The sequence below is a fragment of the Populus nigra genome, chromosome 11 (assembly GCF_951802175.1).
Source record: "Populus nigra chromosome 11, ddPopNigr1.1, whole genome shotgun sequence".
In the NCBI taxonomy this organism is placed as follows: domain Eukaryota; kingdom Viridiplantae; phylum Streptophyta; class Magnoliopsida; order Malpighiales; family Salicaceae; genus Populus; species Populus nigra.
Window position 1 is genome coordinate 13051531 of NC_084862.1, and position 14846 is coordinate 13066376.

Consider the following 14846-nt stretch of genomic DNA (forward strand, 5'->3'; position numbering starts at 1 on the left):
TGAAAATCATAATATATATATATATATATATATATATATATATATATATATGTTCTTTAAAATCAAATACACCAAGTTAAATTTTTTTAATTTTATGAATTTTTCAAATAAAATTTAAATTCTTATGAGTTAATTCTAAATGTACAAGCCTCTGCATATCTCCCAGGTTGAATCTATGCTTAGCCTCTGTCAACCTCTTCTAAATATTTATGTTAGTATTCCTACCTTTATGTGTATAGTTATCCTGAAGGAAATACATAGAATTTCTGGTACAGGAAGGACTAATCAGATCTTAACATCTTATAACTATGATTCAAACCAAAAGCATATGAGATTTCTAATTACTTAGAACAAATGCTCCTTCGCCACTTTCGATAAGATAAATTTTGTAACAATGTTCTTAGTAATTTGCAATGTACAGATTGTTTTATGTGCATTCACCAATATACCGAGCGTTACAAGCTAGCTGAAGATGTTTCAACATACCAATCACTGGTCTATTGCAGGCAAGAAAACATCGCAAGGATCCCTGCAGGCACGTTTCTCTCATTGCCTTACTGCCTTTGCATTACCCTCGATGTTTTAATCAAGCTCAGTAATTCCAGGGCCTTCCGTATTATGCTCTCCCATTGCATAACTCTCTAGATCAGAATGACTGGCAAGGGAAGTCCCATCATCCTCCTTGCCAGAGGTCTCCTCATAGTCTGGTCCCAAATCTTTATTCCACCATTCCAGTATTTCTAATGAAGTGTCTCCCTGATAAATCAAACATTTTAAATGATCAACATAAGAAAATGTAGCAGGTACTAAAGATATAGGCTTGCAGATGATTTGTTACCGAGGTTTTTTAACGAATAATCAAAGCAATTTATGGAATAACATGTTTCACCTCTTTAATCACGCATCCAATATGAGCAATGAACCAGTTATCCTTACACATCTTGCAGCAATAAACAGGATGATTTGGGTTCCTTTTATCCTGGCAAATCTCACAGTAATATTCTCCATAATCATCTTCGACTACATTTTCCATGAGAGTAAGAGGATCCGAATGGTCTTCATGCTGAACTTTAAATGGCAATGGAATGCACTCAAGATGTCGATTAATGTTGCATTCAACACAACGATAGATGGAATCACTGCAATCATTTCCACAGGTCTCGCAACGAAAATTGCCTTTTGAAGGTTGTGGTTCTAGCGACTGGATAAAGCCCTGATCCCCTAGATCCGATGCTACGAAGGAAAAGAGTGTGTGCTCATGGTGGAACTCATGTTTGAGAGTGGAAGTTAAGTAAGTAGCACATGTAAAATGGAGAGCAAAATCGCAGATATCACAGTAATAGGCAATATCCCAAATTTGCAGATTGCAGGCTCTGCAGTTTTTTGGATTTCCATCAAAGTCCCGACCAAGAAGGGGGTGCTGCAGGTGATACTGGTGTTGTATTTCTTGTGGTGTTTCAAGGCAGGATTCATGAAGGAAGAAGTTGCAGTTAATGCAGCAATATGTTTCACCGGAGATACGCAGCTGACAGACCTTGCATTTCTCTTTAATTCCTTTTGCACAGTTGGCTCTTGTTAATTTATGCTTGTGGCAAAAATCTATAGTTTTGCTTTCTGTCTTCTTCAATTTCTCGCACTGATCATCAGGTAGAGAAGCACATTTCATATCAAGGAAGAAGCGGCATTTATAGCAATGATAAGTGGCAACATCATGGCAAAGATCCCTACAGCCATCGCATATAAAGTACTCAAAATAATGAGGATAAAACATAGTTAGGGTGTGCTGTGAGTGAAGATAGTGTGTCTTTTTAGGGGGCGATTTAGCGCATGATATATGCCAGTTTCCCGAACATTCTCGACAGAAATAGCCTGGACCAAAAATTTTGCCATTGCACCAAGAACAGTAAGTTCCCCTTGCATCTGATTCCTTATTGTCAGGGACCAGGATATGTTCATGCCTGAAACCTTTAAGCTGCATCTTAGAGAAAGAAGAGAATTAACAAACAAAACTTACACGTCTATTCAATATAATTGGAGGGTAAAACATTGTGAGCAGCTTTGAATGCATCAGTGCCTTCTCTTTCTATGTTGATTCAAGTAAATTGCTGTAGTATTCAAGTAAACGCTACAAAAATAGACTTTATAAATTTAGAGTAAGTATGTCATTCAGCCTAATGGCTGTAGAAATAACGGGAGAATAATATAAATTATATCTTGGGATCTTATATAATATCTTAAGTTTTTGGGTTAAATTGGTTCTTTGACATGATATTAGAGCCTCGATGATCAAGCGATCACGAGTTCGAATATCATCATCCTTATTTATTTGATAAAAATTAAACATAAAGTAATGTAGGTTTATATAAAAAAATATATAAATTATATCTTGAAATATTGTCTAATAACTTAAAGTTTTGAGCTGAATTGGTTCTTTCACATTAACAACTAGAAGGAAATGACATTTTAAAACCTCCATTCTAAATCAAGAGAAGAGGAGCAGAAGTTGAAATAACAAAAATAAACTAAGATCACTCAAATGGCCTAACCTTGATTTGATTCTCAGGTGGGATAGTTGTGTACTTGACGAGAGCAAGGCACTTCGTATCACCCTTTACATCTCCATCATCAACCATCTTGGCAGAGGTCCTCGCAGAGTTGAGCTCTGCTTCCATTAACTGTAAAACAACCCATGTTATCGCCTCTAGAGAAGTTTCTTCCAAACGAAGAAAGTCCACCATGTCCAACAAATAAAACATGAGACTCATTATACCACAAACAAATGCAACTCAAAGCATGTAAGGACGAGTCCCGCATGAAGTTCAGAGCATTATATGTCTGATTAAGAGATTTTGAATATGTATATATAGCAAAGCAAATTGAAGTTGCATGATACTAGTTGAAAATTAGACAACAATTCAAACATGGCTTTCACTTTTTTCCTCCATAAGGGCTTTAATTTGGCCTTACCTCCAACATCAGGCATTCAATATGAGCGAGATATGGATTGCGATCAGGGCATTGATCACAGTAGTAAACAGGATACGTTGGATCCCTTTCTTTCTCACAAAGCTCACAGTAATACTGGCCCGAGTCGTCTTCAACAAAGCAATCCTTAAGGGTGAGGCAATGGGAATAGTCGCGGGAGTGGTGATCATTCTCAACAACTCGCGGTAAAGGAATGCAGTCCAGATGAACATAATATTTGCACTCTAAACAGATATAGTAGGAGCCCTTGCAAACCTTACGGCAAGTGTTGCATAGAGAATACTCGTTGAAATAGCTCGCCACAAAATAATAGAGATCGTGCTCATGGCCCTTGAATTTTAAGGAAGATGCTACCTGTAGAGACTTGTTAGCACATAGAATATGCAGATTGAAGTCGCACTCAGAACATCGATAAAAAACCTTCCTAATTGGCGTGTGACAGGCATCACATTCTGAGCCATATTCAGCAACTTGAGCGTGGAGAGGGTGCAGAGGGTGGTATGGATGTTGTATTTCCGATGGCATGTCTTTACACGATTCATGGAGGTAGAATTCACAGTCCAAGCAACCGTAGGCAGGACCTGAAAGGAGCAGTTGGCATCCAGTACAAGTTTTTTCAACTTCCTGCTTGGCATTGAAGGAAACTAGCAGGTGCTCATCACCGAAGTAGGGAATCTCGGTATTTTTCACACCTTTTCTTGATCTCAGATCCTCGCCGTCAGTTGAAATCGCACATTTGACATCAAGATTGAACCGGCATGCTTTGCAGTGGAAGGCAAAGCCAGGGCACATATCTCTACATCCATCGCAGACAAAGAACCCAGCAAGGCTAGGAGGTCTAACAATGAGGGTGAGAGGATGAATTGAGTGAAGAGAATGCTTTGGTAGCTCAGAGGGCAATTCAAAGCATGATTTGTGCAGCCAAAAGTCACCACAAATTTCACAAAAATAGGCTGGACCATGAATGGTTTCAAAGCAACCATAGCATAAGGGAGATCCAATCTCCTCCCCGGATAGCTTGGCAATCGTCTTGAGCTTCTCCTCACTCTCCTCATAAAAAGTCAACGCATGGCCATGGGACTCATGGCTGAACTGTCCATTCTCCATCTTAGAAAGAGAGAGAAATGCAAGTGATTTATCAAGACAGTATATTATCAGCGGTGGGAAAGCAAGAAAAACAACAATATATAAGTTAAATTCCACATGATAATAAAGAATTGCCACTAGTGGGCTACAGACTTTAACCCCGAAAGACCATTTACAAGGGGTGAAAAATAGTCTTTATCCTGTGTAAAACCCATTTCAAAGATCATCGTTTTCTATCAGCCAGTAGAAAATAACTTGGCATTTCTGGAAACCATTGTTCAAAGTTTATTCATTTAATAAAGATAATTTCACAGGCTTCCCAGGATCACTTTTTTCACCAAGTTTCCTATTCGTTTCCCTTTTATTTTCTCAGGAATCAAACACAACATCACAACACTACAACTGCTAAAGCAAAATTTGAGACCTTGAGAGTAAAATAATGAAACAAACAATAAAAAAAAAAAGGACACTTGGAAAGTGATAGATAAGCATTAAAAAAATATTGTATTAAAGCGAGACATGCAAGTATTGTTAAACAATCCAAAGAAATACAAAAATAAAAAATAAGAAAGCTAGAGTTTCATTAATACTAAATAATGCAATCAAAATAAATAAGTTTAACTTAAATACAAAAAAATTATATATAGGCTAAACAAAGAAAACTAAAAAGATAATGTAAAGACTATTCTACCATTAATAAACAATAAAAAAATAACTTTATATTTCTTAACATCTCCCTTCAAACTCACGATACGGTAGCTACAAATATCAAGAGTTTGCTAACTAGAAAATGAAAGCAGGACATAGAATGCGACTTCGTAAAGAAATCTGCAATTTGCAAAGAAGAAAGAACAAGGGGCAAAGTAATTGTATCATGCTTGAGAAGATGATGAGTAAGATAACAATCGGTTTCGATATGCTTAGTTCGTTTATGAAAAACTGAGTTGTGAGCAATTTGAAGAGCTCTAGTTGTCACAATACATAGAAGTGGGATGAGAAAGAGAAACTCTCATATCTGCAAGTAACCAACGTAACCAAACAATTTCTTTAGTAATCGATGTTATAGCATTATATTCTGCTTCAGTTGAAGATTGAGAAACAATAAATTGTTTCTTGTTCTTCAAAGAAATAAGAGAATCACCCAAAAAATACACAAACTAGTAATAGACTTGCGATTTGTGGGATCACTGTCATGATCAACATTAGAGCATGCACGCAACTCCAAGGAAGAGGTGGATAAAAGTAAAAGACTCTGAAAAACTATACCCCGAAGATTTCGCAAAATACAAAAAATAGCTTCCCAATGAGTAGTAGTAGGAGAAGCAACAAATTGACTAACAACATGAAAAATATATACAATATCTGAATGAGTAAATGTATCAAGCTCCCAACAATAGTACGGTATAAAATAGGATCTGATAAAAGCAAACCATCAGAAGAAGAATACTTTGAGTTAACCTTAATGGGAGTTATCAGTAAGTCTAACACACTCAAGAATATTTGTAACATATTTTAACTGAGAAAGAAGATATCCTATGGGTGATTAGGCTATCTTAATACCCAAGAAATATCATAAAGAACCTAAATCCTTCATTTCAAACTGCCTAACTAACTTTGTCTTCAAAACTGAAATATCATTAATATTATCACCAGTAATAATCATGTCATCAACATATAAATATAAAATAATACGACTTGCATCAGTGCACTTACCAAAAAAAAAACAAAATCATGACTACTAGAAACAAATTCAAGGGAAGAAATCACAACAGAAAATTTCTCAAACCAAGCACGAGGTACTTGTTTGAGACCATATAACGCTTTCTTAAGCTTGCAAACATACCCAGAATCATGTGAAATACTAGGAAGGGGTGCCATATAAACTTCTTCTTGAAGATCTTCATTCAATAAAACATTTTTAACTTCAAGTTGAGAGATATGCCACTAACGAACCGAAGCTACTGTAATGAGAGTATGAATAGTAGTCATTTTTTACAATATGAGCAAATGTCTCCTCATAATTCATATTATATTGTTGAGAGTATCATTTTACAACCAGCCTAACTTTGTATCGCTCAATAGATCCATCAGAATTAGTCTTAATCTTATACACCCTGACAACCACCAACACTCTTACTAGGAGGTAGGGGAATCAAATCCCAAGTATTTGTCTTATGCAAAACTGAAAATTCCTCATTCACAGCTTGCTGTTAAAGAGAATCAAGAATTGTCTTTTTATAGAAAGAGGACTTAGAGAGATAATGAATAGAAGCTAAAAAAAAGTAAAATATAAAGAATAACTAGGCAAATTTTGATAACTTTGTGAACTTACAAATACGTATGGATTGACGTAAAAATGGATCCACAATCTCAAATAATGGAGCTTGGGGACCATAAAAGAAAATGGAGTAAGAACATTACCAAAGAATAAAGTGTCAATACCTGTGTAATAATTAGTATGAATTGGTCAAGTAGAATTTAAAGGTAGTGGGGTAAGAACATGTAAAGTCTATTCTATCCTTAATAAATAATAAAATAAAATAATTATATATTTCTTAGCAAATACATACCTCCAAGAATATCAGTCTTTTACAATAAGAAGCTTTTTTACCTTTTTTTTTCTCTTTCGGAAGTAGAGAAATCAAAAGGAAAGATAAAGAGTTCCATACAGGAGAGAAGCAGTGACAACATACTGTATAGATACAATAATGGATACCCATTTGTGTATATTTAGTAAAGATGTTGTTTTATTAGTTTATGAAAAACCTACCTACCTGAGTAATTTTCAGGGATGGTTTTTTAAATTTTCATTGCCGGAATTAGGGGGTTTTGTTATGGTTTCTCCTGCGGGATAAATGTGTCTTTTGATGTAGTTTCAAAAAATGTTGTTGAAATGTACAGAAAATTGCTTAAAATACTTTAAGAAGTAAGAAATCTCAAAATTATTTAATCATTACAATTTTAAAAAATAAAAATTAAATTTTTGTATAAATTAAGGGGTTTTCTGAAATATATAAATATAATTATTTTAAATTTGGATGTAAGAACTTGACGAAAGTAATTATTGAAAAAGAGGATATTATACAAAAATATTATTAAAAACATAGTGACATTTACAGATTTGTTTAATTATACAAAAATAAATTAAGTAATTTATAGTAGTTAATTTCTACTAAAATCAAGTTTCTCATCTTTTTAAAATTGATTAATGCTATATATATATATATATATATATATATATATATATATATATATATATAAAACAATTATATGACAATTGTTTTTACACACACGCACAAGTCAGTTGAATCATGATCTTGAAGTTGTTCTTGTTATATTTCCTAATATTTAACATATTTTTTTATTAAAAAAAAACATTATCATTTAGATAACAAATGAATTATCAAATATAAAGCAATACTTACTCAATATAGGAGAAAGATATAATAAAATGAGATATAATTATATTTGATCTCATCAAAATTAATAATAAAAAATTTAATTTATCTCTTTTCTTGTATCTATTTGAATAGGTATTAAAATTTAAAAGTTACCGTTTGAGTATAAAAAAAGAAATTTACTCTCTCTTAATATATAAATTTAGATAGACATGAATAGTCATCGTTATTTGAAAGACTTGACCTTATATATATATATATATATATATATATATGCACTTAATTATTTTTTAAAATATAATATGTGAAATGTATATTTGAAATATTAAAAAATAATAGTATCGGTTAAAACTAGTTCAAAATACATTATAGTAGAATAAAAAGAAAGGATAACATATTATTTTTTTTCTTTGGAAAATAAAATTACTATCAAAATCTATTATGAGATATTCTAAGTAGGAAAAATATTTAATTTTATATATAAATATATATATATATATATATATATATATATATATATATATATATATATATATATATATATGACGTGAAAGGAAATCACCTGATTTTGAGTTAGTATTTAGGAGTGTGATAATTGTTTTTAAATATATTTCATTTAGAAAATAGTGTTTTAATAGTTTTAAATATTTGATATTAAAAATTAAAAAATTTATATTTTAACATATTTTTAAACTAAAAATCATTTTAAAAAAAACCTTGCACAACAATCATATGCTAGGCCAAAGTGAAGGATAAGAACTGCAGAGTCCAAAAGACTTCTAGTTATAAAACCTCAGGAAACCCGAACTGAGAAATTTGAAAAACAAGCAAGAAAGGAAGGAAGAAGAAGATGTTGTTTCAAGTAGGAGGACAAGGGACACGACCCACCTTCTTCGAGATGGCTGCTGCTCAACAACTCCCGGCCAGTCTCCGTGCTGCCCTCACCTACTCCATCGGTGTAATTGTTTGCCCATACTTATACATACCTGCATGTCCACATCTCTCGTTTTGCATATAATTGTTTGCCCACCAACTTAATTTTTCAAGTTTTTAAGGGATGGGAAGCTGATATTTTTGTGACCCACTTGAGATTTTCATCTGGGTTTCTCTTAATTCTCTCATTTTTGTTTGAGTTTGTCAATTTCATGTGTTAATCAAATCTCTTTTTTTAAATGTTTTTTTTATGTTCTTGGTAAGATGCAATTACTTGACTTACTTTTATTCAAAAGGTTGGCTTGTGCTTATGTTTCCTTTGAATATTTGCATTATTGAATATTGTGGATTTGTCGTCTTGAAGGTATTGGCATTAAGAAGACCATTTCTGCATAAGGTGTTGGACCATGAAGATGAATTCTTTTCATTGCTTATGTTGGTCCTTGAGACTCATAGCTTGCGGACTACAGGTTTAATTTCGTCTTTCTATGGCCTTGCTGTTTCTTTGATAATTCCATTTGCATTTTTTTATATAAATAAATCTAACTGCATACTCACATTAACTTTGGCTTATGTTGTTGCCATTGCTACTACCAAGTGAGTGGGTGATCGATTGTGTTTTCTCTTGTTTCTTATTTGACTGGAGATTCCATCCTTCTAGTTTATTTGACATGTTATGTGCTCTGTGAGTTAGGTAACTTGCTTAATCCCATTGTTTGTCCCTCCCTGGATTAGATAACCTCTCTTGGTGACATAGAAAGTAAATATTAGAGATATTCATTTTTTTTTTCAAGAATAGATGATGAGGTTAATCCTCATTTGGTTAAATGGGATCGGGGATGTTTCCAAATTGATGTTGGAGGGTTGGTTGTGTGAAAGCTGTTAATAAGGCTTTGTTGGGTACGTGGTGGTGGTGTTGGTTGGTTGGTTGTGTGAAAGCTGTTAATTAGGCTTTGTTGGGTACATGGCTGTGGTGATGGTTTGATTTAATTTTGTTTCTTAAATTGCTGCGCTGTCTCTAAATTTGAGCATGCTGTTTGTTTAAGTTGGACTACTAAGGTTGTTCCTTACTTGTTGCATAGGGCTCATTAATTTGTATGTATATTCCTCTGCAGATGCTTCTTTTTCTGAATCCCTATATGGATTGCGAAGAAGGACAGCGAAGATAAGAGTAAAGAAGGAAGATGCGCGTCCAAACTCAGGGGATGGAATTCAGCACTCAGGGTTAGAAAAGCAGCAAAGAATTCTTTCAGTTGTATTTTTGGTACCATCCCCTCCTTCCTTTAGCTGATATATTTTTCTTCCCTGAAGTTGTTTTCCTCATAACATTGTGAAGGGTAGTTAAAACAAGTTTATAAACAGTAACTGTTACCTAGTTTCACTCTATATAAATGGTATCATAATAAGTAAATTACTTTCAAACCATTACGATGTAAGTTAATGACTTTTTTTATGCATCTTGCTAGGTTGTGTTGCCTTATTTTAAGTCAAAATTGTATTCAATATATAACAAAGAAAGGGAAGCCAGGCTTCAAGCAAGTTTGTGGGGAAATGGTGATGAAACAGTTGAAGATGCTGAATATTTTAGTGGAGGGGAGGCTTCTCTTGTTTCTAGAGAAACAACAATTAGAACACGTTTGATGAAGAAAATTCAGAAAATTATGTTTGTTTGCTACCCATGGCTGCATGCTAGTAGTGAAGGTAAAGTTTTCATTTTGTCCTCATTCGAATAGTACTTGTTAATCTAGTCTTTCAAGTCAAATGCAAGAGCTTGCAATTGAGGAAAGTTGGGATGAGTTAATTCATAACATGATGATGTAAAGTTTACATGTCTGTATTCTTCATGGAACATAAACATCAATCATGAAGAAGTTGTATTCAAGTTTCATCTATTGCAATAACATTCAACATATTTCCTTATGCTCGTTTATGTATGGATACTAAATAATTTTAGAAGCACGAATGCCGTTGTAACTTTTTGTGTATTGTGAGGGAATTCTAATGTTTAGCAATCCAATTAGGGTATCTTCTGACAAATTTGTGACATGTTTCCAGTATTGGCTACTGAAGTTGTTCTATATTTTACTGGTCAATTGGAAGATCCTTTCCCTTAGCTACTTACTGAACCCCAAGCAAAGCTCTGGACCAACAATACAGCCTTTTTTAATCTAATCTAGAATATTACAATGCAGTATCCTGATCATTATTCTGAAACTTTTATAGCATGCTGTTGTGTGCCAAACCGGTTTCTGTCTTCATGTTTGGTTGGAAATAGTTTGTGTTTGTCAAAATGTCGAATCTGATCTGAAGTGTTGCAATGCAGGAATGTCATTTGCTTATCAGCTCTTATATTTGCTGGATGCTACCGGGTTCTATTCGTTAGGACTACATGCGCTTGGGATTCATGTTTGTCGAGCTACAGGGCAAGAGCTGGTACTAGATTTGAATAGAATAGAGAATTTACCCTTGTATTTTTATCAATAAGTATTCAGATATACATAAATTCAGAAATACAAATATTCAATTATAGTGCTTGCTGCTATTTTATTGACGTTCGAAAAACCTCAACAAATGATACATATCTTAGTGCTCTGTCCAATTGTTTTGATGTCAAGGTAGATGGACACTACTTCTAGAATTTCAAAGATACGAAGCAATGAACGTGAGAGACTTCATGGCCCCCCATGGTTGAAGGTATAATAATTTAAATTATTTAGTTGCTTGAGTAACTTGATTTGGAACCTTTTGCTATTCAGTATTTGTTTGCAGAAATTAACAATATAGTTGTATAGCTGTTTTCCACTGTAGAATATTGACATGCCATCATAACTGTGCAGACGTTACAAGGAGCATTGCTAAGCTGCGCATATACAATGCTTGACTATGCACAAACTGGCTTAATTGCAGCAGTGTTCATCTTTAAAGTGAGTGTGGTTTACCTGCTTGGGGAGTTGTCCATTATCAAGTAATATTGTCTGCAAAAACTGTAGCTACTTGTAGATGTCATGTTGTTCTTGTTGTCATTGTTTCTAATGCTAGCAATGCTCAATTCGCTTCCCCTTCCCAATCAACATTACCAGTGATCCTTTACAGTTGCAGGTTTTTACGATCCTTTGCTGAACAGTGCTTTCTGTTTCAAAAAAGTTTTACCTTTATAACCAAATGTGAACTGATTTCTTTTTACAAAATAATGGTAAAATGTTTTTGGCATCTAACCTATTTCAGCTGGACAGTATCAAATCTGACACTCCCTAAAGTTCCACTGCACTCATTTCCATGCCTTTACTTGTCTTGAGACCCTAACCTCTCAGAACTAAGCTTATATCTTGTTATATCATGTTCATTTTAACGTCGAGATAGTAGACTTCATGCAATAGCAATGATTTGATGGTCCTATTTATGTTTTTCATGCATTAATTTTCATTTTTCTTTTTACATCTTTGCTCTTTACAATAAGTATAGACTGGCATTAACTTTTTGTTAGTGTGAACCACGCAGATGATGGAGTGGTGGTACCAATCTGCTGAGGAGAGAATGTCAGCTCCAACAGTGTATCCCCCGCCCCCACCACCTCCAGCCCCAAAGGTGAGAAAGGAGCTTTTCAGTCTTGGATTTCATGACGGGGTACCCCCCCCCCCCCCCCCCCCCCCCATCCTCGCATCCTCGTGCAAACAAACTCACACATACTAGTGTTATATTAATGGTTTCCTTTTCCTATGTAAATCCATGAAAGCATCTACTTTAAATAATAGAAAATTATGCATGAGCACCTATATTTTTTATTTGGTCGATAGAGCTATGGTGTTTTAATGATAGAGATGATGGAAAATATATTATGTCATGCTGTTGATAATGAAGTTTAATCATTACTTTTCATGTAACTGTCTCCCGCATGTCAAATTTCAACAATTATCAAATATTTTTCAGCTCTTCATGATCTTGTTATTAGGTTCTGTCAGACGTGAAAATCCAAAAGGTTCAAAGATACATAATGGTCTCCTTATTATTAAACAGGTTGCCAAAGAGGGGATTCCACTGCCACCCGATAGAACAATTTGCCCGTTGTGCTCCCAAAAGCGTGCAAACCCTTCGGTTGTTACAATCTCAGGATTTGTTTTCTGTTACGCTTGCATATTCAAATATCTATCTCAGGTAAGGAATCTAGTTCCATTCTCTGTCAATATCCATATTTCTGCTTCAAGCTTGGTTTTCCTCCCAATTCTCCTGCCCTACGTGGCCAAAATATACTTATTCCATGATGCCATTTTATTTCATTGCTGCAGTATAACCGCTGCCCAGTGACATTGATGCCAGCAAACGTTGATCAGATACGGAGGTTGTTCCATGATATGTAGAGACGTGGAGATACTGTAGGAGATAAATCCACATAGTTTTATACAAAAGGTTCAGTGACGCAGGCAAAGCCATTGCAAGCTACGCAAAATAATGTACAATTTGCAGTCGTTCTGAACCCCCCATTCATTTCAGCATCAATCCATGTGACATTGTCCTACCAGGACCGTACTTGACCCCTCTATTTCTGCAGGCAAATAATAGATGTCACCTATTTACAATTGTAAATTATCAAGGTCTTTTTCCCATTCTCTCTTCTTTTTTTCCTTTTTCTTTCACTCTGGACATGTATCTCAGCAACTCAGTGCTAAATAAAGCTTGATTTAATGCCCTATATATTTCTTTTATATAGAAAACTATAGCTATTTCTTTTATACAAGCTATTTATTTCTTTTATATAGAAAACTATAGCTTTATTTTTTAATGCCCTAAAAGTGAACATCTCATCCACTTTTTTATGGTAAGTGTACAATTTCCAATCTTTTTTTTCACATGTATGATTTTTAGATGTAATTTAAAAAATTAGTGCTATAATTATGATATATGGTTTACTTATATGTTACTATATTTAAATTGTAATCAATAAGAATTTAAGCAATAAATCCATCTTTTATGCCAGATCAATTAATATCAAAGTCTTTTAAATTATTTAAAAGTATATGATTGTATAAGAGTTCATTTATATATATTTTAATTCTTTATTATATCTAAATTGGACATTTTTCATAGAAATAGGACTAGGAACCACCTCGTAAAATATATATGTGATGTTTGTGCTCTCCAATCACCTCCTAACTGTTTTGTTTTTTATCAACTTTATCAAATATAGAACCTGACATTGTTGATAGCAGTTCTAACTGATAATTATTGCATTAAATCGATATGATGGCATGTAAGAACCTCCTCGAATTCGTTACTGTTCCTTGCATAAAAAAGTTACGACCTTGGCCACCTTCAATGGTAAATGGCTCCTCCGAGGAAACCCAAGGCCTCGAGGGGTAAAAATTGGTTCTTCGAATGACCTCTCATCGCCACATTTTGTTTACCTCCAGTTTTAACATCTCAAGAATGCATTATTTGGCCTGAAGCCTTCGAGATAACTGAGGACAACACTTCGAAGAGAACCATGTTGATATTGTTTTGTAGGTTCTGTCCCGCTCCAGCTGCTCTCTCCAGAAACATCCCAAGAAGTTCGAGATCGTGCGTCCGAGCTGATGGGTAGTGAAGAAGCATCGGATAGGGAATCATAGCTATCGAAGATGATCCGACAACAAAAGAAGTATGGGTTGGAAAATAATATGAATTATAGATTTTATTCTTTAAACTGTTGGATCGAATTGGTTTTTTAACATGGTATTATAGTATTGATTATCAAACGGTCATGAGTTTAAATTTTACTATTCTTATGTATTTGATAAAAATTAAACATAATGTAATGTAAATATGTACAAGTTTGAAACCTAAAGAGTTTTCATTTAAGAGAATATATTAAAAAATAATATATATCATATCTTAAAACTTTACCTAACCATTTAAACTATTAAATTGAATTAATTTTTTAATAATACGAACTAGACGGCCTCCTAGGCAAGTGATCATTGCAGGTGCCATCAGAATTAGCCATTGGAGATAGATAATCAAGGTATGGGGTGAGCCTGGGAGGTTTTTGCTACCAACAACAGAAATTAATGGGAGTTTGAACGCTTTTCACGTAAAAGTTGAGTGAGCCCTCACTTTCGTGCTACGTCTTCCGAGGGCAGTGAACAGACTTCCTGTACGTGGTGTCTTGCTTGATCATCAACATTCAGGGATATGAGCCAAGAACAAGTGGCATGATCTTGTGTTCAGATTTTGCAATAAATGATAGCAAATTCACAACACAACACACACAATCTAACATGAAAATCATAAAAATATGTATTTTTCAATCTAAATACTCGATTGATTATTATCAACATCTAATGATAAGTGATGATAACGAGTCTCTTAATCCTGGATTTGGTTCTCAAAGTAAATGAAAGCTTACACGCACTAAACACAATCAATTCTAAACAATGTTCCTCGATTCTAATTCACATCTTTAAACTCTCT

General features: G+C 34.1%; 2 protein-coding genes across 2 annotated transcripts; one reads left to right on the forward strand and one right to left on the reverse strand.

The window, feature by feature from the left end:
* Positions 1 to 345: 345 nt before the first annotated feature.
* LOC133706345 (uncharacterized) lies at positions 346 to 4159 on the reverse strand. Its single transcript, XM_062131861.1, has 4 exons — positions 2968 to 4159; positions 2547 to 2675; positions 890 to 1972; positions 346 to 756 (listed from the first exon to the last, which is right to left on the reverse strand). The coding sequence occupies exons 1-4, from the start codon at positions 4090 to 4092 to the stop codon at positions 583 to 585; spliced, it is 2511 nt and encodes an 836-aa protein (XP_061987845.1). The 5' UTR covers positions 4093 to 4159; the 3' UTR covers positions 346 to 582.
* Positions 4160 to 8193: 4034 nt separating this feature from the next.
* On the forward strand, positions 8194 to 13089 carry LOC133668061 (peroxisome biogenesis protein 12-like). Its single transcript, XM_062087804.1, has 10 exons — positions 8194 to 8427; positions 8767 to 8872; positions 9518 to 9666; positions 9869 to 10103; positions 10726 to 10835; positions 11022 to 11096; positions 11240 to 11326; positions 11901 to 11987; positions 12417 to 12554; positions 12686 to 13089. Exons 1-10 carry the CDS (start codon positions 8320 to 8322, stop codon positions 12755 to 12757), a joined length of 1167 nt encoding a protein of 388 aa, XP_061943788.1. The 5' UTR covers positions 8194 to 8319; the 3' UTR covers positions 12758 to 13089.
* The last annotated feature ends 1757 nt before the right edge of the window (positions 13090 to 14846 follow it).